Raw genomic sequence first — 18,436 nt, forward strand, 5'->3', positions numbered from 1 at the left:
TCTCCCCCATACCCTGTCACCCTAAAAATAACAAACAGCAGAGCTTAATTTTTTGTTGTATTGAGTGTGTGGCTGACTTCACAGGCATGCAGCGTGCTCACTACCTTAGCACCCTCCTGTGTACACACTCACTGTCCTGGCATGGCCAGGCCATACACCACTGTCAGCTGCCTTGAGCTCCGGGCTCTGGAAGGGCAGCTGTGACCCACACCCCAGGATCTGCCTTGCCCCCACATGTCCCAGCTCAGGAGCACCTCAGCTTCCGAGTCCCTAGTACTTGGCCACTGTGGCTACTGCTGCGCAGCCTTCACCCACTCTCGGATGAGGGCAGCCTCCAGCTTGCGGGCCTCCTGCACGGACACAGGATCTTCTGGGTGGGATGCTCTGAAAAGCAGACACAGGATAGCACCCAGCTGGGCAAGGAAGCCCTCAGATTCCCCCCTTACCTCATTTCCCCAGAGCTGGACTGCACCTGAGGTCCAGATGATGTGCTCCGCCCCGGATGGTGATGGCCACGATTGATGCACTCAAGCTGCTGTGGATCTGTCATGGGGAGACACAAGTTGTTTGGAGTGTGTGGTAGCTAGCCAGCACCCCAACCTGCGTGGCCATGTGTCCTGACATAGGGGTGCAGCCACAGTGGGGACAGTGCTGCCCACAATACTCACCCCACCCCCGGCCCAGGGGTCCAAGTCTCCATTGGAGAAGATGATGTTGCTGGCCATTTTGAGGTCTAAAAGAGACAGCGTGTGGTCAAGACCCAGGTCTGGGAGACATGGGCGGTGCCCTGGGAGTTGGGGAACAAAAAACAGGGTCTTTCTGTAGGGCATTAAGTCTTACCACCCCCCCAGAAGTTGGTCCGCAGCCAGTCAGGCCGGGGCCACACGCCCCAGGTGTCCAGGCAGTAATGCTGCCTCTGGGCCTCAGTAAACCAGAGCTCCGGGAAGAGGTCACTATCGTTGTTACTGGAGAACGTCAAGTTGATTTCAGTGCAGGCCTGCAAGATGCCCACACTGATCAGGTTCTGGGCTCACAGACACCCAGCAACCCTGCCCCAGCACCACATACCTGGTAGTCCCAGGCCTTGGCATTGGAACCAGAGCCACAGCCTGTGGGGTCAGCACAGGCCTGGTACTGCAGGTAGATGTCATAGCAGGACTGCAAGCCTGAGGAGTTGTACACCAGCCCTGGGAGCCCAAAGATATATAGCACCCTCAGACCACCCACCTACACCCTGGGGTACCCCTGCTTATGTGTCTCAGTGTCCCCAGCTCCCTCCTCTGATGGGTAGGCAATCTGTCTCCCACCCTCACCCTGCCCCCCCACACACACACCCTTTTACAGACTCACCCACTAATGCTCGGAGTCCCTGAATTCTTTCTGTCTCACTCAGCAGCAGCTGGCAGCCGACCTTGACAGGGTTGGCAGGCAGGTGCCCCAGGAAGTCAGTGGGGTATGGGTAATCCATCATGGCCAGCACGGTGAAGGCGTTGCGGGCAAAGCCAAAAAGCTGGATCAGATCTTCCAGGCTTGAGAGTAATTGGCAGGTGCCAAAGGACTGACTGACCCTGCGGTGTGCTGTGGAGGCCGTGCCAGGTCTTTGGAGGCTGCTGGCAGAGGCAGGGGCAGGGGGTGGGGGACAAGGAGGGCAGCTTTCTCACCTCCCTGCAGGAATAGGTCCTTGATCTGCTGGAATGCTTCCCGCACACCCTGGGCACACTGGTTACTCTGGGCCTCAAAGTCCTGTGGGCAGGAAAAGGGTTATGTGCAGCTGCAGCAACTGCACCAAGGCTACCCTGCCTGCCCTCACTCACCGCGGAAACATCATGGAAGAACTGGTAGGAGTCACCCAGGCCTGCCACCGAGAGGACGGGCGCACTGGCCGCCAGTGCCCCAGCCACGAGATGGGGATACTTCATTCTCATGTAGGCGCTAAGCATCCCTCCATAGCTGGGCAAGGAAGCAGGAGGAAACTGAGTCTCTCCACCTGGTGCCAGACACAAGGCTGGCCTGCACCCCCCACACCCTACCTTCAATTCTCTCGAGAAAGAACCCACACCAATTCTGGGGACCAGAAGGAGGAAGGAAGTGCCCAAGATCCTACCTTCCGCCAAAGGCAATGGCGGGAATGTGCTGGGCCCCCAGCTTCTGCCTCAGGGCCTGCAGCAGCTCCGCAAAATCGGCCAGCGCCTGCTCTATGGTCAACAGCTCAGTGTGCCCACGCTGCGTGGACAGCTTGCCAAATGGGAGCGACTTTCCATAGTAACGCTGTGGAGGACAGGAGGCTGGTGCGCTCAGCCCATAGACCCAGTCCTGCCCCTGCCCTTGTTCCCTCTCCCCTCCCACCACACAGCCCCAGGGGACCCACATGTTCAGCAAAGACAACCAGGGCCTCCTGTTGTGCCGCCAGCTCCAGGATGAAGCCTGAGTTGTTGGCAAAGGACCACACGTCACCCTCATTGCCTGTGTAGAAGAATATGGGCCCCTCGCCCGGCTTCCAGAACTTCTCTGAGAAGGCAGGTAGTGGGGGGGTCAGATGTGGTGCCGGGCCTCAGAGGTCTTGACACCTTCCACCCCACCCCCACCCCCAGCAGCCTCACCTGACACCAGGAACCTCTGGAGGAAGGTCTTGTTGCCAAACCGCTCAAAGTTGAAGTGGTCCAGAAGCTGCTCAAAATAGGTCTCCCGAAAATCCGGGTCCAGGATTCTGTGGGCTGGAGGGCACGGATGTTCAGAGGGATGGTGGGGGGGATGAGGGGAAGGACCCACAGATCCTCCACTCACCCCTGACCTCCAGTCCACACAGCCCCAACACTAGCAGCGGTAGGACCCAGGGGAGAGCCATGGCAGCCCGGGGCTGTGGGCGCATGGCTCCTCTGTCAGCTGGTGACAGTCACGTGATCTGGGTCATGTGACTGCTAAGATCCCTCACGTGATAGCCTGCAGGGCTGTGAACAAAGCAGCCTCAATTTCCACTTCCACTTCTTCCTGAAGGTTCCTGGCACTGTGTTATCCATGGAGATGGTTGCCGTGGGAACACAGCAGGCAGGCTAAGGGCTGGGGGGCCCAATTGGGACAGTGGGGGTGGCTTGCACCTTTTGTCCTACTAAAGAAGCCCAGGGACTGCAGGAAACTCCCTGGGGAGGCTCTGCCACACCTGTTAAGAAGTGACAACTGTTTGGATCTTCCCAACTTCCCTCCTGTCTAACAAGTTCTGGGATCTAGAGGGAGGGTTCCCACAGAGAGTCAACTCTGTGAGAAAGAAAAATCAGCAGGTCCAAGTAAGGAGGCAGATGGGGGAGTCTGACCCAGGCAGGAGCTTGGAGTTTCCCCTGCTGGGCTGGGCAAATTAAAAAGTGGCTGCTTGAAAGACAGGGAGGAATAGGGAAGGGGTGGGGAGGGCTCTACTGGGAAGACAGAGCAAGTCCTCTTCCCACTCCCTCCCCATCCAGAATGGCAGCCACTGTCTCCACAGCTGTGCCAGGACCTCTGCAGCATAGGAAAGAAGTCCTGAGACTGTCCCTGGCACCTGAGACCGGGGTCCTGGGTGTTGGCTCCAGTCTGGAAGCCCCAGACCTTAGACCAGGTGGGGATGAGGGGCTGGCCACTTGGGTGGGCTCTTTGCCCTCCCCCACACACCATGTCACTGTGGCAACTGTCATGGTGATAATGGCCATACTCACATCATATCACCCATGGGTGTGGCTACCTCTGGTCACCCAGTGCCACACCACAGTCATCCCAGAGTCCCTGTCCTGTCCCCATCCCCACGTCCCTGTCTCTTGTGTCCCTCTCCCTATGTCGTGTCCCCCATGTTCCCCAGTCCCCGTTAAAGTGTCCCTGTCAACTTGTGCCCGCCCTTGTGGTCCCTGTGGCCCCTGTGGTCCTTGTGGCCCCTGTGGTCCTTGTGGTCCCTGTGTCCCTGTGACTTCATCTGTATATCCCTGTGTGTCCATTCCTGTGTTTCCCTCTGTCCCTGTCCCTGTGTGTCCACCCCTCTGTCCTCGTCCCTGTCTTCCTGTATCCCCCTGTGCCTCTGTTCCTGTCCCTGTGTGTCCACCCCTGTGCCCTCGTCCTTGTCTCCCTGTGTCCCCTTGTGCCTCAGTCCCTGTCCCAGTGTGTCCACCCCTATGTGCCCGCCCCTGTCTCCCTGTGTCCCCATGTACCTCTGTCCCTGTTCCTGTGTGTCCACCTGTATGTCCACCTGTGTGTCCACCTGTATGTCCACCTCTGTGTCCGCCTCTGTGTCCCCGTCCCTGTCTCCCCGTGTCCCCATGTACTACTGTCCCTGTATGCCCACCCCTGTGTCCTCGCCCCTGTCTCCCCGTGTCCCCATGTTCTAATCCCTGTGTGCCTATGTACCCATCCTCATATTACTATGTTCCCAAGTTCCCCTGTCCCCGTGTCCCCGTGTCTCTGTTCCTGTGTCCCCGAGCCCGTGTCCAAGGCTGCCTGTCTCGTGTTGAATAGTGCTGCCCTTGTAGGGTGGGACCAGGAAAGGGCACAAGGACTTGCAGTGCCCCTTCCCTAAGCTGTCCTTCCATCCTGTCCCCTATCCTGTCTGTCAGCTTTGGCGCCTGATCCCAAGCCTGCCACCATAGACCTGCCACATCCCTTCCAAGGCCCCCAGGCAGCACTTCCATGCCTGGGGGGTGGACTCCAGGAAGGCCCAGGAGGTGCATTCTGTGGCCCTCTGCCACTGTCCTGCTGTACTGGATGGCCTTGAACATCTGGGTATGTCTGGGGATTCTGAGCCCCCACAACTGCTGGGGCCAGTAACTATGGGGGTACCTCTATGGTACACAAATTTAGGGGACCAGCCCAGACCCTTGACACCACCTGGTCCATCACTCTTGCCTCTCAGACCTCAAAGCTGTAGCCATGGGGGTGGGGTGGGAGTGGGGTGTCCCCAGGCTGGGACCAGTGCCCCTGGGCTCTACTTGAGCTGCATGTTTGCTGAGCGGTACCCTTTGCTCCATTTCTGGGTAACTGACTTGACGTCCACTCACAGTGCTGTGCTGCTGGCATCATCCTCTAGTTCCGAGATGATACTACCTGCCCACAGACATGCGGCACCCATCAATCACCCACCCCCACCGTTGTCACTATCTCCCCCTTGTCTGTGAGCTCCCGTCAGAGAATACTTCCTTCTTTTTTTCTTTATTTGCAGAGGAGCGGGGCTCTAATCGAACAGGCCGAATCCCATGTTGTTGTCCAACTCTTCAGACTCGTCCTTCTTCTCGTCCTTCTCCTCGGCTGCAGCACGAGCTTTGGATCCCTAGGCGGCAGAAATGGCCACAGCCCCACTGGTGGGGACACTGGCCAGCTTGCCAATACCCATAGCATCAGAGGACAGTGATCAGGAGCAGGTGGCCAGCCACAGGTCGGGCTCAGGTGACCACCAGGACCCCAGGGAAGCACAGGCTTGGCACCCAGGCAGTAGGGAACTGGGCAGAGCTCTTCCTGCCCAGCACAGGGGAGGCTTGTTTACAAAGCTGGGTGTCTGCGGCAGGGAGCAGCATGGGCCACAGAGACCCTCGCTGGTTGGTGGGACTTCCAGGGTGCTCTGGTCCACAAGCCAACCCCGGAGGCCATGGCCGGCCAGTAGGAATTAGGATGGTCCCAGAAAATATCTCCTTTGCCAACCCATCTGCCTCTTTAGCATGATCAAATAATAATAATAATAGTAATAGCAAAAGGAAAGTGAACTTTCCTTTTAAAGCTAGCTAGTGTTCTTTTGTGGGTCTAGAGTGGATTCTGTGACGTCAGTGGGCTTTTGGGTTGATTCCACCTGTGGGTTGTTTTGAAATTGTGCTGTTGTGAACATGGCCCAGCAAGAATGTTTCAGATCCTACTTTTTCTTTCTTTCTTTTTAAAAAAAATTTTTTTTATTTTATTTATTTTCCTTTTTGTTGCCCTTAATGTCTTTTTATTGTTGTTGTTATTGATGTCATCGTTGTTAGATAGGACAGAGAGAAATGGAGAGAGGAGGGGAAGACAGAGAGGGGGAGATAAAGATAGACACCTGCAGACCTGTTTCACCACTTGTGAAGCGACTCCCCTGCAGGTGGGGAGCCGGGGGCTCGAACCAGGATCCTTATGCCAGTACTTGCGCTTGGCGTCATGTGTGCTCTTAACCTGCTGCGCTACTGCCCAACTCCCGAGCTCCTACTTTTTGTTTTGTTTTTATTTTCTTTATTTAAAAATTTTTTTTAGATATTTATTTATTTTCCCCTTTGTTGCCTTTGTTGTACTTATTAGTGCTGTTGTTATTGATGTTGTTGTTGGATAGGACAGAAAGAAATGGAGAGAGGAGGGGAAGATAGTGAGGGGGAGAGAAAAAGAGACACCTGCAGACCTGCTTCACCGCCTGTGAAGCGACTCCCTTGCAGGTGGGGAGCCGGGGGATGGAATCAGGATCCTGACTACGTTCCTTGGGCTTTGTGCCAAGTGCGCTTAACCCACTGAGCTACCGCCCGACTCCCTTGTTTTTATTTTTGCTGAAAGAATTATTGCTGGGGCTCTGTGCCTGCAGGATTTCACTGCATGAGAGTCTCTTTGCATAACTATTATCCTATCTATCCCCCCACTCTTTTCTTTTTTTCAGAGGGAGGGGCAAAAACAGAGGGAGAAAGTGGAGAGAGAGGGAAAGAGCAGAGAGACACACACAGAGAGGCCATAGCACTACTCCACTACTTGTGAATCTTTCCAAGTCCCCAAGCATGAACCCAAGTCCCCAAGCATGGTAATGTGTGCATTCTGCCACTCTGCCAGTGAGCTGTATTTCAGTCCCAAGTTCCTACCTTTGATTCTTTGTTTTATAGAGTGGAATTGCTGAATGATATGGGAATTCCATGTTTGATATTTTTTTTAACTTCCAAATATTCACAGTGGCTACCTCATCCTGCACTCCACCAGTATGGCACAGGTTTCTCTGCATCCTCAGCAATGACTGTTATTTTCTTTTTTAAATTTATTCTTGAGAAAGATAGGAGAAAGAGAAGGAACCAGGCATCACACTGGTACATGTGCTGCTGGGGATTGAACTGGGGACCTCATGCTTGAGAGTCCAATGCTTTATCCACTGCACCACCTCCCGGACCACTGTTATTTTCTCTCTGATGCTAGTCATCCTAACGATTGTGATGTGGTAGTACAGAGTGGTTGTGATTTCCAACTATCTGGTGATTAATGACATCAAGTACAATTTTATGTGCTTATAGGACATTTATAACTCTTTGGAGAAATGTCTATTGAGGTTGGGGAGGTGGCGCAGTGGTAGAGCTCAGGACTTGTGAGAGGTGCTGGCTTTGAACACTGCTATTACCAGTAGCCAGATAAGTGTCTGTCTGAAACATTTGCCAATTTGTGAATGTCCCCAAGTAAGCACCAATGTTCTCATCTCTGGAGCTTTAAGCTCCGCCTGCAGTTGTAGCCACATTCGCAAGTGTGTGTGTGTGTGTGTGTGTGTGTGTGTGTGTGTGTGTTATAGCACATAATATATAATAAACTTACTTTTAAAAATGTTCTTTATGAGAGAGAGAGACACATGTGATGTCAGGGATGAAATTCAGGGCCTCAGACTTGAGAGTCCAAAACTCTAGCCATTGTGCCACCTTTCAGGAAGCTTTTTTTAAAAAAAAAAATATAAATCATGACACATTTTTAAAGATTTGCTTATTTTTAATGTTTATTTGTTTTGAATAGAAATGGAGAGAAATTGAGATGGATGGAAGAGGGAGAGAGGGAGTGAGACAGACACCTACAGTACTGCTTCTGCAGCTTTCCCCACAGATGGAGACAGGAGGCTTGAAATGGCATCTTTGCACATGGTAATTTGTGGGCTCAACCAAGTATGCCACCACCTAGCTCCAATAAGCTTTTTAAGTTTTTTTTAATTTAAAATTTTTTTAAAAGATTTTATTTATTAATGAGAAAGATAGGGGGAGAGAGAGAAAAAGCCAGACATCACTCTGGTACACATGCTGCCAGGGATTGAACTCAGAACCTCATGCGTGAGAATCCAATGCTTTACCCACTGCACTACCTCCTGGATCACTTTATTTAAATTTTTACATTTATTTATTTATTTTCCCTTTTGTTGCCTTTGTTGTTTTTTAATTTTTGTTGTAGTTATTAATGTCATTGTTGTTAGATAGGACAGAGAGAAATGGAGAGAGGAGGGGAAGACAGACGGGGAGAGAAAGATAGATACCTGCAGACCTTGTGAAGCGACGTGAAGTGTCATGAAGCGACTCCCCCTGCAGGTGGGGAGCTGGGGGCTCAAACCAGAATCCTTAAGCCAGTCGTTGTGCTTCTTGCTTAACCCGCTGCACTGCCGCCCCCCTCCTTTTGTTTTTGTTTAACCAGTCTGCTCAGCTCTGGTTTATGGTGGTGTGGGAGATTAAACCTGGGACTTTAGACACTCAAGCATGGAAGTCTTTTTGCAAACCATTATACTATCTCCCCAATCAGTCCTTTCTAATTTCCTTTTATTTCACTCTGATGGGTCCCCTTTAGTTCTTTTCTTTTTTTTTTTTTTTTAAAGATTTTATAACTTAATAATGAGAAAAATAGGAGAGGGGGGAAGAAACAGACATCATTCTGGTACATGTGCTACAGGGGATTGAATTCAGGTCCTCATGCTTGAGAGTCCAATACTTTATCCACTGCACACCACCTCCCGGACCACTCTTTAATTCTTTTCTGTGGTGCTGGAGGATTCATTCCACTTGAGTGACTGCAAAGCTTTTAGTCAGGCCTTTTCACTATTTTTAAGATTTCAGATAGAAAGAAGGAGAGACATGACAGCACCACTCTACTATTCATGGAACTTCTTGCAGTGCTGCGGCATTCCCATGTAGGCCTGGAACTCAGATGCAGGGCATCACACAGGGTGGCTCTAATGGGTGAGCTATGTCCCAGTCCCAGTACTTTTTTTTTTCTTTACCAAAGTACTGTTGAGCTCTGTTTTATGGTAGTGTTGGGGACTAAACCTATAATCTTGAAGCCTCAAACATGAGTCTCTTTGCATAACCATTATGCTACTTCTCCTGCCATTGCCTTTCAAAAATATTGATTTGTGCTACTATGCACAATAACCCCCACCTGCAGTGGGGAAGTTTGAGGAGTGGTAAAGCAGTGTTGCAGATGTCTTTCTCTCTGTCTCCCCCTCCTTTCTCAATTTTTCTCTGTCCTATCAAAAGAAAGAAAGAAAGGGAAAGGAGAAAATGAAAGAGAAGGGAAGGAAGAATGGTCATAATAAATGGTAGATTTGCCATGCAGGTATGGAGTCCCAGCAGTAACCTTGGTAGCAATTTAAAAAAAAAAATCATTTGCAGGCAGGAGGTGGTTCAGTGAGTATAATACTGGATTCTCAAGCATACAGTCCTAGGTTCAATTTTGGATATATATATATATATATCCCCTCTCATTGATTAATTAATACTTTATTTATTTATTTAATGAGATAAGTGCACCACTCTGGGCTATGGGGTTCCAGTGATTGAACTCGGGCCCTTGTGCATGTAAGACCTACTTCCACCACTGAGCCACTACCATGACCCTCCATATTTTTGAAGGGCAGGTAGTAGAATAAACTTAGATTTCTTTTTCATAGTCAGGGCTTCTTCTCCTTCAGGCTGACTTTTACAGCTAGAAAAGAACAGAGAGTCAGAGGGAGGACAGACAGAGCTGAAGAATACTCCAATGGTGAGGACTGGATTCAGACCTGTGTTGTGGACATGACAAAGTAGGCATGCTACTCAGGTGAGCTATCTTGTCCATGCAGTCATATTCATTTATCTGGAACACCTGAATTATTTGAAGGTTATTTTTTTTTAAAATAACTTTCATGTCTGAAGCACCAAGGGTCCCAGGTTCAATTCCCAGCTGAGCAGTGTTCTGGGGGGGGAGGGCTGAAGAAGGGGGAAGAGGAGGAGGAGAGATGGAGGGAAAAGCCATTTGAGAAAGGAAATTGAGCTTATTTAGGTTGGAATCACTAGTGGAATCTCTAAGAATAGCTCACTGTAGAATACTCTCATTTATTCTGTCTTTTTTTATTTATTATTATTTTTTTATTTAAGAAAGGATTAATTAACAAAACCATAGGGTAGGAGGGGTACAACTCCACACAATTCCCACCGCCCAATCTCCATATCCCACCCCCTCCCCCGATAGCTTTCCCATTCTCTATCCCTCTGGGAGCATGGACCCAGGGTCATTGTGGGTTGCAGAAGGTAGAAGGTCTGGCTTCTGTAATTGCTTCCCCGCTGAACATGGGCGTTGACTGGTCGGTCCATACTCCCAGTCTGCCTCTCTCTTTCCCTAGTAGGGTGGGTCTCTGGGGAAGCTGAGCTCCAGGACATATTGGTGGGGTCTTCAATCCAGGGAAGTCTGGCCGGCATCCTGATGACACCTGGAACCTGGTGACTGAAAAGAGAGTTAACATACAAAGCCAAACAAATTGTTGAGCAATCATGGACCCAAAGCTTGGAAAAGTGGAGAGGAAGTATTAGGGAGGTACTCACTGCAAACTCTAGTGTAATTCTGCTTTCTTACTTTGGTGCCATACTCCAAACTCAGTCAATTTCTGCTTTGCGTTTCTACTTCTTTTTTTTTTTTTTTTACATGCATAACATTCCCCAGATTCCCATTTAACAATACAACCCCCACTATTTCATTCATCATTTTTCATGGACCTGTATTCTCCCCACCCACCCACCCACCCCAGAGTCTTTTACTTTGGTGTAATACTCCAATTCCATTTCAGGTTCGACTTGTGTTTTCTTTTCTAATCTTGTTTTTCAACTTCAGCCTGAGAGTGAGATCATCCCGTATTCATCCTTCTGTTTCTGACTTATTTCATTCAACATGATTTTTTCAAGGTCCATCCAAGATCGGCTGAAAACGGTGAAGTCACCATTTTTTACAGCTGAGTAGTATTCCATTGTGTATATATACCACAACTTGCTCAGCCACTCATCTGTTGTTGGACACCTGGGTTGCTTCCAGGTTTTGGCTATTACAAATTGTGCTGCCAAGAACATATGTGTACACAGATCTTTTTGGATGGATGTGTTGGGTTCCTTAGGATATATCCCCAGGAGGGGAATTGCAGGGTCATAGGGTAGGTCCATTTCTAGCTGAAGGTTATTTTTGCTTGAACAAGAGTTCATGGTTGACAGTTTTTGTCTCTGATCACATTAAACATATTAGTGCATTGCCTTTTGTCCTCTATGGTTTTTTAGATAAGAAAATTGGTTGTTAATCTTACTTACTAAAGATGTCATGTACAACAAATAATTCCTCTTATATTTTTTATGTTCTCTGTCTTTCAACCATTGGATTATTCAAGTATCTTAGTGCTTTTCTTGTTCTTTTTTTTTTTTGCCACTGAATTGACTCTTACTGGAATTCATTGACTTGGATATAGATTTATATCTCACATCAAATTTAGGAACTTTTAAATATGTCCTGAAATATTTTTGTTCTTTCTTTTTTAAAAAAATATTTATTTATTTATTTATTTATTTATTTCCCCTTTGTTTTTACCCTTGTTGTTTTATTGTTGTAGTCATTATTGTTGTTGTTGTTATTGATGCCTTTGTTGTTGGATAGGACAGAGAGAAATGGAGAGAGGAGGGGGAGACAAGGAGAGAGAAAGATAGACACCTGCAGACCTGCTTCACCGCTTGTGAAGCGACTCCCCTGCAGGTGGAGAGCCGGGGGCTTGAACCGAGACCCTTATGCCAGTCCTTGTGCTTTGCGCCACCTGCGCTTAACGGCTGCGCTACCGCCCGACTCCCAATATTTTTGTTCTTTTCTTCCATTTTTGAGACTGCTATAATACACATTAGGACTTATTTAATATGTGGTCCCAGAAATTCTTTGACTCATTAAAATGTTCTTTTTTCCCTGTTTCTCCAATGAGCTATTCACATATATATACTATGAGGTCAGGGACTCACATGTGTAATTTCACTATTCTAGGCCTCTTTATACTTTGGGGTAGAGAGAGCTAGAGAGAAGGAGAGATACCCTAGCTTCCTCCAGTGCCGTATCATCATGTAGTGCTGGAGTCCAAACCTGGGTAGAAGGCAAGGCAAGGCACACACCATGCCTACTGAGTTATTTCTCCAGCCTGAGAAAAAAATTTAACATTTATTGTTATTTTTTTTATTAGAGGAATGGAAGGAGGGAGCAGGCCATGAAGACAAAATGCAGGTCAGGGATACACAGCCCTAAAGCCGAAGACTGAGTGATGCATCCGGGGCATTGGCCCAGACCCAGGGAGGATGGACAATTGTAAGATGAGGACAAAAAGCCATTGGATGCTCCAAGCAGTTCACAGCCACCAAGGCATGTAGTCTTGGGGACTCCACATAGTGGGGCTCTCCATTTCCTGGTGTGGGGCTGTCCCCCTGCACCAGGCCCAGCAGGTGACAAGTCTCAGGTTACAGGGGCCAGTGGCAAAGGTTGCAGAGGGTCCTCCAGGCCCAGGAGACACAAGCTCAGCAGAGACCTTTTAGGGCTGTAGATCTGAGCCTGAATGAAGATGGCTGTATAGCACAGGCAACTATTGGGCCAATCTGTCTGGGCAACGAAGGTCATACGGACAAGGAGGAGACCTCCATGACACCATCAACCATGTCAGCTCCAGAAAGGTCCCAGAAGACCATGGGAGCTGTCACACCCAACCCATGGGCTTCCAAGGTCCAGGACACACCTGCAGGTCTCTCTGCACATGGGGACCACACACAGCACTCAGGGTGATAGGATGACCCTGAAGGTCACACTGCCACCACATCTTCTCCTGTATTTTGACTGTGGTCCTCCAGCTCTGCCATCCAGTCCCCACAACCCAGATGGTCCAGTGTCCTCCAGCACCAGCTCCAGGCTCCCTGGGGTCATGTGCTAGGCTGGTCCAACACCCACCCTCCTACTCAAGGCACCAGCTAAGAGGTGCCTGAACTGCCCTTAATCTTATCTGTGCTGCAAAGACACAGCAGTTGGATCAGCCCTCAGCCACAGCCTAGGACACAGGTTCCACCAGGCCATCAACCTGAGCCTCAGGCCCAGCAGAGGCCCCAGGAAGCTGGGCCTCAGAGCCCCCAGCACTGAAGCCAGGTGCCAGGCCATTCAGGGACTGCATGCACAGAAGCTCCTGAGGAGGACGTGGCCCCTGGACCTGAACCACATGGAGAGGAAGGGTGGCCACAGTCCCCAGGAGCAGAAGCACTGCCCCAGCCTGGAGACCAGGTGAGACCTGAGAGGAAACAGGTGGGCCTTACCTGTTTGGATGGGAGTCTCCTGGGGACGTGGGGATGGCTGGGGGGTGAAGGCAGCTTTTCTGGAAGGGAGTCTGGTGCCCAGGTCTGGTTCAATCACTGCTCCCCTCCAGCTTTGGGAGAGAAGGCCGAGCAGTCAGCCAGGGGGAGGGCAGAGAGGCTGGTGCCCTGCCCACCTGGGACTCTCGCTCACTCCACCCCCTCCTCCCCCTCACTGGGGGCAGCAACTACGGAACAGATAGGGCCCCAGGGGCCCACTCTGATGTGGTATGAGTAGAAGGAAACAGACCTCAGGTGCCACGCTGACATTTACCCTTGTTCCTCAGAAAGGACAGGCCAAGTGGACCTTCCTCAGTGCTCCCACAAGCTCCCACCCCACCCGATGCGATGCCAGGCACCTGATGGTTCCCTGCAAGGCCTCTTCCTGGCGGTGAGCAGTGTCTTCCTGCTGACTGGCGGCTTCCTTTCCAGTCTTGGCCCCGGCCTGCTCCTGGCTTTGCCTCCTGTTGGGCTCTTTATCAGGTGCTCTCATCTGCAGTTTGGGTGGTCCCCGTCGGAAATGCCTCTGAGGTTTCTAGTCAAAACAAGAGTCACCCCTGAACATTCTCCAGCTGCCTATGAGATGCTCTTTCCCCAGACCCTCCAGCAGACCCAGCCTCCGGGGCCTGAGGGCTGCTGGGTGCACTGACCCCAGAGGACAGAACTATTCCCCTTCAACATGCAGGCTGGGCAGGGTGTTCCTTCTGCACCAACTCTGGTCCTGACTAAGCAGATGGAGCCCCTGGAATGTCACCAAGAGTCACTAGCACTAAGGTCAGCTAGCCAAGGACAGAGCCTCATAGACCCCATGGAGGGAGCTCCAGAGAATATGGAGTGGGGAGGGCAGAAGGGCAGAAGGGTAAGGCCAGACATGGTCAGCCTGAATAGAGTAGAGCACTTGTTGGTACTGTCAATAATCCTCAGGGGAGAGAGAGAGAGAGTTCTTAGCAGTCCTCTGAAGAGTGTGTATGTGCACCTGCAGGGTTCAGCATTCCTGAGTCTCTGAGGAATCACTGTGAATTCAGGTCTGTGTTCTGTGTCCATGTGACTGTGAACACAAGCTCACACCCCAGACATTGACCAGATACCCAAGACACTATATGGTTTGGGCGGGCAGGACAGGTGGGGTTTGCTGGCTTCATTTTCTGCTCTTCTGCTGACCTGTCATTTAAGACTGAACAAGAGAGTCCATTTTTATTTCAAAAATGCCACAAGACCCTGTTCAGTCGCTGCTAACCAAGCCCCTTCTCACACTGAGTCAGACACAGATAACTGGTGAAGATGAAGTTTTATTCAGACTAAGACACAAGACACACATAACAGGAACTCAGCGCTAAGGGTTCACTAGCTGGGACAGATTTGCGAACCCCAGGCAACTCTGAGACCCCTATTTGTACTTTCCAGGGATGGGGGTTACACAAGCAGGATGTCTCAAGGGAGAACAGATGCACATTACATTCTAATCTTTGCCTTGAGCAAAGGGTGCATTCCACTCTAATCTTTACCTAAACAGTAAATTCCAGTCTCTCTCTATGGCACCAGCCTTTATCTCAGCAAAGCAGATACACAGAAGCAGAATAAGCGGGAACATTCAAATTTAAACTGTCACATTAACATTAATTTGCACCATCATCAGTTTTGTAGGCTATTTATTTATAAAGCCAGTTGACCTTGGGCATTCCACAAGGGGTAGCTTCTCAATTGCCTCTTGCCTGTGGCCACCTGACTCTTTTAAAAAAAGAACTTTTAAAATGGGTGAGGTCTGAGAAAACCCACTTCCTCACAACCCATGAGAGACTAAACACCTAGAAAATGTTTGGGGGGGGGGGTTGGGCAGTAGCGCAGCAGGTTAAGTGCACGTGGCACCAAGCATCAGGACCAGTGTAAGGATCTCAATTAGATCCCCTGGCTCCCCACCTGCAGGGGAGTCACTTCACAGGCAGTGAAGCAGGTCTGCAGGTGTCTGTCTTTCTCTCCATCTCTCTGTCTTCCCCTCTTCTCTCCATTTCTCTCTGTCCTATCCAACAATGAACGACATCAACAATATCAATAATAACCACAACAAGGGCAACAAAAGGGGGGGAAATGGCCTCCAGGAGCAGTGGATTCATGATGCAGGGCCTGAGCCCCAGCAATAACCCTGGAGGCAAAAAAAAAAAATGCTTAGAGGGTAGAGGGTAGATAGCATGGTGCTTATGCAGAAACTCTCATGCCTGAGGCTCCAAAGTTCCAGGTTCAATCCCCTGCACCACCATAAGCTAGAGCTGAGCAGTGCTCTGGTAAATAATAATTTAAAAAAATAAGTACTTTTGGAGACTATACACCTTAATAGAAAACACCTAGACATAATAATAATAATTATTATTACTGCCTCCAGGGTTATTCTGGAGCTCGGTCCCTGCACTACAGATCCACTGCTCCTGGAGGCTATTTTTTCCCCTTTTGTCTCCCTTGTTGTTTTATCAGCGGGAGTCTGGCGGTAGCACAACGGGTTAAGCGCACATGATGCAAAGTTCAAGGACTGGCGTAAGGATCCCGGTTCAAGCCCCCAGCTCCCCACCTGTAGGGGTGTCGCTTCTCTGTCTTCCCCTCCTCTTTCCATTTCTCTCTGTCCTATCCAAAAACAATGACATCAATAATGGGAGTCGGGCGGTAGCGCAGCGGGTTAAGCGCAGGTGGCGCAAAGCGCAAGGACTGGCTTAAGGAACCCGGTTCGAGCCCCTGGCTCCCCACCTGTAGGGGAGTCGCTTCACAGGTGTCTATCTTTCTCTCCCTTTCTCTGTCTTCCCCTCCTTTCTCCATTTCTCTTTATCCTATCTAACAACGCCATAAATAATAATAATAACTACAACAAAAGTGAAAAACAAGGGCAACAAAAGGGAAAATAAATATAAAAATTTAAAAATAATAACAATAATAACTACAACAATAAAACAGCAAGGACAACAAAGGGGAATAAATAAAATATAAAAAAATGAAATATTTAAAAAATTTTACAAAATAGAATAAAAGAAAAGCGGAGAGAAAGAGCATGGTCTGCCCAAATTGAGAACAACACTTGTGGGTGCTGTCAGCAGTCCTCAACATTATATGTGTATTTGTGCGCAAGAGTCTAAGTGCGCATGTGCAGGCTCAGTGCTCTCCCCTCGGGAATGTGGGAAGAGCTAATGTCCGCCAAGACCAGAGAAGTAGGCCTCTTCACATAAGCTAGCACCCTTGGATATTGGCTAGTACTGTGCATGGTTGACCGCGTCTTGGGCCTGGGCAGAGTCTGAACGAGGTCAGTGTGGCCCCAGAGGTGTAGGCTCTTATAGCTCTTGTTTGAGAGAGGGTTCAATCACCTGATCGGGACGCCCCCCCCCCCCCCACACACACACTTATGTCCTCCTGAGAGCTACAGTTCCAATGAGTGTTTACATGGGGTAAGGTCCCCATCTGCTTCCTCAGAATGTCAGCATAGAAAAGAGGTGACAGAAATATTTGTTTTACAAGGAAATTGGGGGTGGAGGATAGCATGCTCATGCAAAAAGACTGTCTCTCCCTTTCTGTTGCTTCCAGGGCTATTGCTGGAGCTTAGTGCCAGCACTATGAATCCTTCTCTCCCAGTGGCCATTTTTTTCTTTTTCCTTTTCTGCTTTATTTGATAAGACAGCGAGATATTGAGAAGAGAGGGTGAGATAAAGAGCCAGAGAGAAAGACTTGCTTCACTGCTGGTGAAGTCCTCCCCCCACCCCACTGTAGTTGGGGGGTGGGGAGCAAAAAGACTTCCATGCTTTAGGCCCCACCATGTGCCAGAGCTGCTTAAAAATATAAATTAATACATAATGAGAGAGAAACAGTTCATTTGGGAAGGTGCCTGTTTTGACATGTGTGCAGTGTCCCAAACCCCCGGAGCACTGGAGGAAACTTCCTGTTGTGGTTGTTGATGTCTTAAGGTGAGTATGAAGCCTCAGCAAGAACAAAACTGGTGGAGAGGAAAGTGAGTCTGCTTTTTCTAGGCAGACTGAAGAACTGGGTCAGCAAATATCAGCATTTGATTCGATGTGATGCCATTTCCCAGTGAAGGCAGCAGTCCCTCAAGGATAAAATGGTACAAAGGGGGCTTAGGCCGCCCAGCCAGTACTGAGTGGCACTGAGGCTTCAGCTGAATGTCTATCAGTGCCCCCATGTTATTATCAGTGCCCCTTCGCCAGAGACCAGCATGAACAGGGCTGTGCTTAAGCACTTTTTCTTTTTTAATAGTTAAAAAATATATACTTACGTTGGATAGGGACAAAGAAAATGAGAGGGTGGGGGTGGGTAGAGACACCTGCAGAACTGCTTCACTGCAGTTCATGAGGCTTCCCCCCTGCAGGTGGGGGGCGGGCGCTTGAACCCTGGTCCTTGGGTCAGGAGCGACTACTAGTCCTGGGGTGGAGAACACGATGGGACCCCAGGGGCAGAAGGGCCTGGGGGACTGTAGCCTGAGGCTGTGGCTGACCCACGCTGCCAAGCCGGGAGACTGCTTGGACACCAATGAAGGCCAGCTCCGCCCTTTAAAATTTTTTTTATATTTTCCCTTTTGTTCTTGTTTTTTATTATTGTAGTTATTGATGTCGTCGTTGTTGGATAGGACAGAAATGGAGAGAGGAGGGGAAGACTGAGAAGGGGGGGAAAGACAGACAGACACCTGCAGACCTGCTTCACCGCCTGTGAAGCGACTTTCCTGCAGGTGGGGAGGCGGGGGCTTGAACAGGCTTTCTTCCGCCGGTCCACGCAGTCCTTGCCCTTGGCGCCACGTGCGATTAACCCGCTGCGCTACCACGGAATCCCAAGCTCCGCCCTTTGTGGTCTGACCATGACGCCTTTGGACCGGCTTCCCGCAGCACCCCCTCGTGCCGCCGGAGAGAGGTGCAGACGGCCGGCCGGCGGGGCTGCCCTCTGGAGTGGTCAGGTGCCTTTTCCCCCAGCGCGCTTTGGCTCCCGGGCAGCGGCACAGTGAGAGACAGACGCTGGCTGACTCCGGGGGGGGGGGGGTCACAAAGGGAAGGCGCCACGTGCCACTCCCTGAGCGACCCTTCCGCGCCTGCGTGGGTCCTTTCCCAGCCAGTGTTGCCCATGGCAACAGG

At 50.1% G+C, this 18,436-nt stretch overlaps 1 protein-coding gene and 1 long non-coding RNA gene across 3 annotated transcripts; one reads left to right on the top strand and one right to left on the bottom strand.

Annotated features, from left to right (window-relative positions):
* Window positions 1-45: 45 nt before the first annotated feature.
* Window positions 46-2,916, bottom strand: DPP7 (dipeptidyl peptidase 7). Its single transcript, XM_007521480.3, has 12 exons — window positions 2,785-2,916; window positions 2,601-2,714; window positions 2,369-2,508; window positions 2,105-2,268; window positions 1,815-1,950; window positions 1,662-1,743; window positions 1,351-1,578; window positions 1,069-1,187; window positions 841-997; window positions 669-733; window positions 473-543; window positions 46-384 (listed from the first exon to the last, which is right to left on the bottom strand). The coding sequence occupies exons 1-12, from the start codon at window positions 2,867-2,869 to the stop codon at window positions 291-293; spliced, it is 1,455 nt and encodes a 484-aa protein (XP_007521542.2). The 5' UTR covers window positions 2,870-2,916; the 3' UTR covers window positions 46-290.
* Window positions 2,917-3,124: 208 nt separating this feature from the next.
* LOC107522417 (uncharacterized) lies at window positions 3,125-13,895 on the top strand. 2 transcript variants are annotated; one of them, XR_001601480.2, is made up of 6 exons: window positions 3,125-3,281; window positions 3,453-3,586; window positions 4,569-4,734; window positions 5,171-5,394; window positions 12,185-13,260; window positions 13,616-13,895. It is a non-coding gene; the product is annotated as an uncharacterized LOC107522417 (long non-coding RNA). The 2 variants fall into 2 exon arrangements; XR_009551991.1 differs by lacking the exons at window positions 3,125-3,281; window positions 3,453-3,586 and having other exon boundaries at window positions 3,651-4,734.
* The last annotated feature ends 4,541 nt before the right edge of the window (window positions 13,896-18,436 follow it).

This window comes from Erinaceus europaeus, chromosome 10 (genome assembly GCF_950295315.1).
Source record: "Erinaceus europaeus chromosome 10, mEriEur2.1, whole genome shotgun sequence".
Taxonomy (NCBI): Eukaryota; Metazoa; Chordata; class Mammalia; order Eulipotyphla; family Erinaceidae; genus Erinaceus; species Erinaceus europaeus.

What these genes read in the sequence shown, in the direction of transcription:
- DPP7 (XM_007521480.3), bottom strand. Translation starts at nt 2,869, where the DNA reads ATGCGCCCACAGCCCCGGGCTGCCATGGCTCTCCCCTGGGTCCTACCG. An exon ending in GCCATTGCCTTTGGCGGAAG is followed by an intron (nt 1,951 to 2,104) that starts GTAGGATCTTGG and finishes TTCCTTGCCCAG; the next exon opens with CTATGGAGGGATGCTTAGCG. An exon ending in GGGACTCCGAGCATTAGTGG is followed by an intron (nt 1,188 to 1,350) that starts GTGAGTCTGTAA and finishes TTGGGCTCCCAG; the next exon opens with GGCTGGTGTACAACTCCTCA.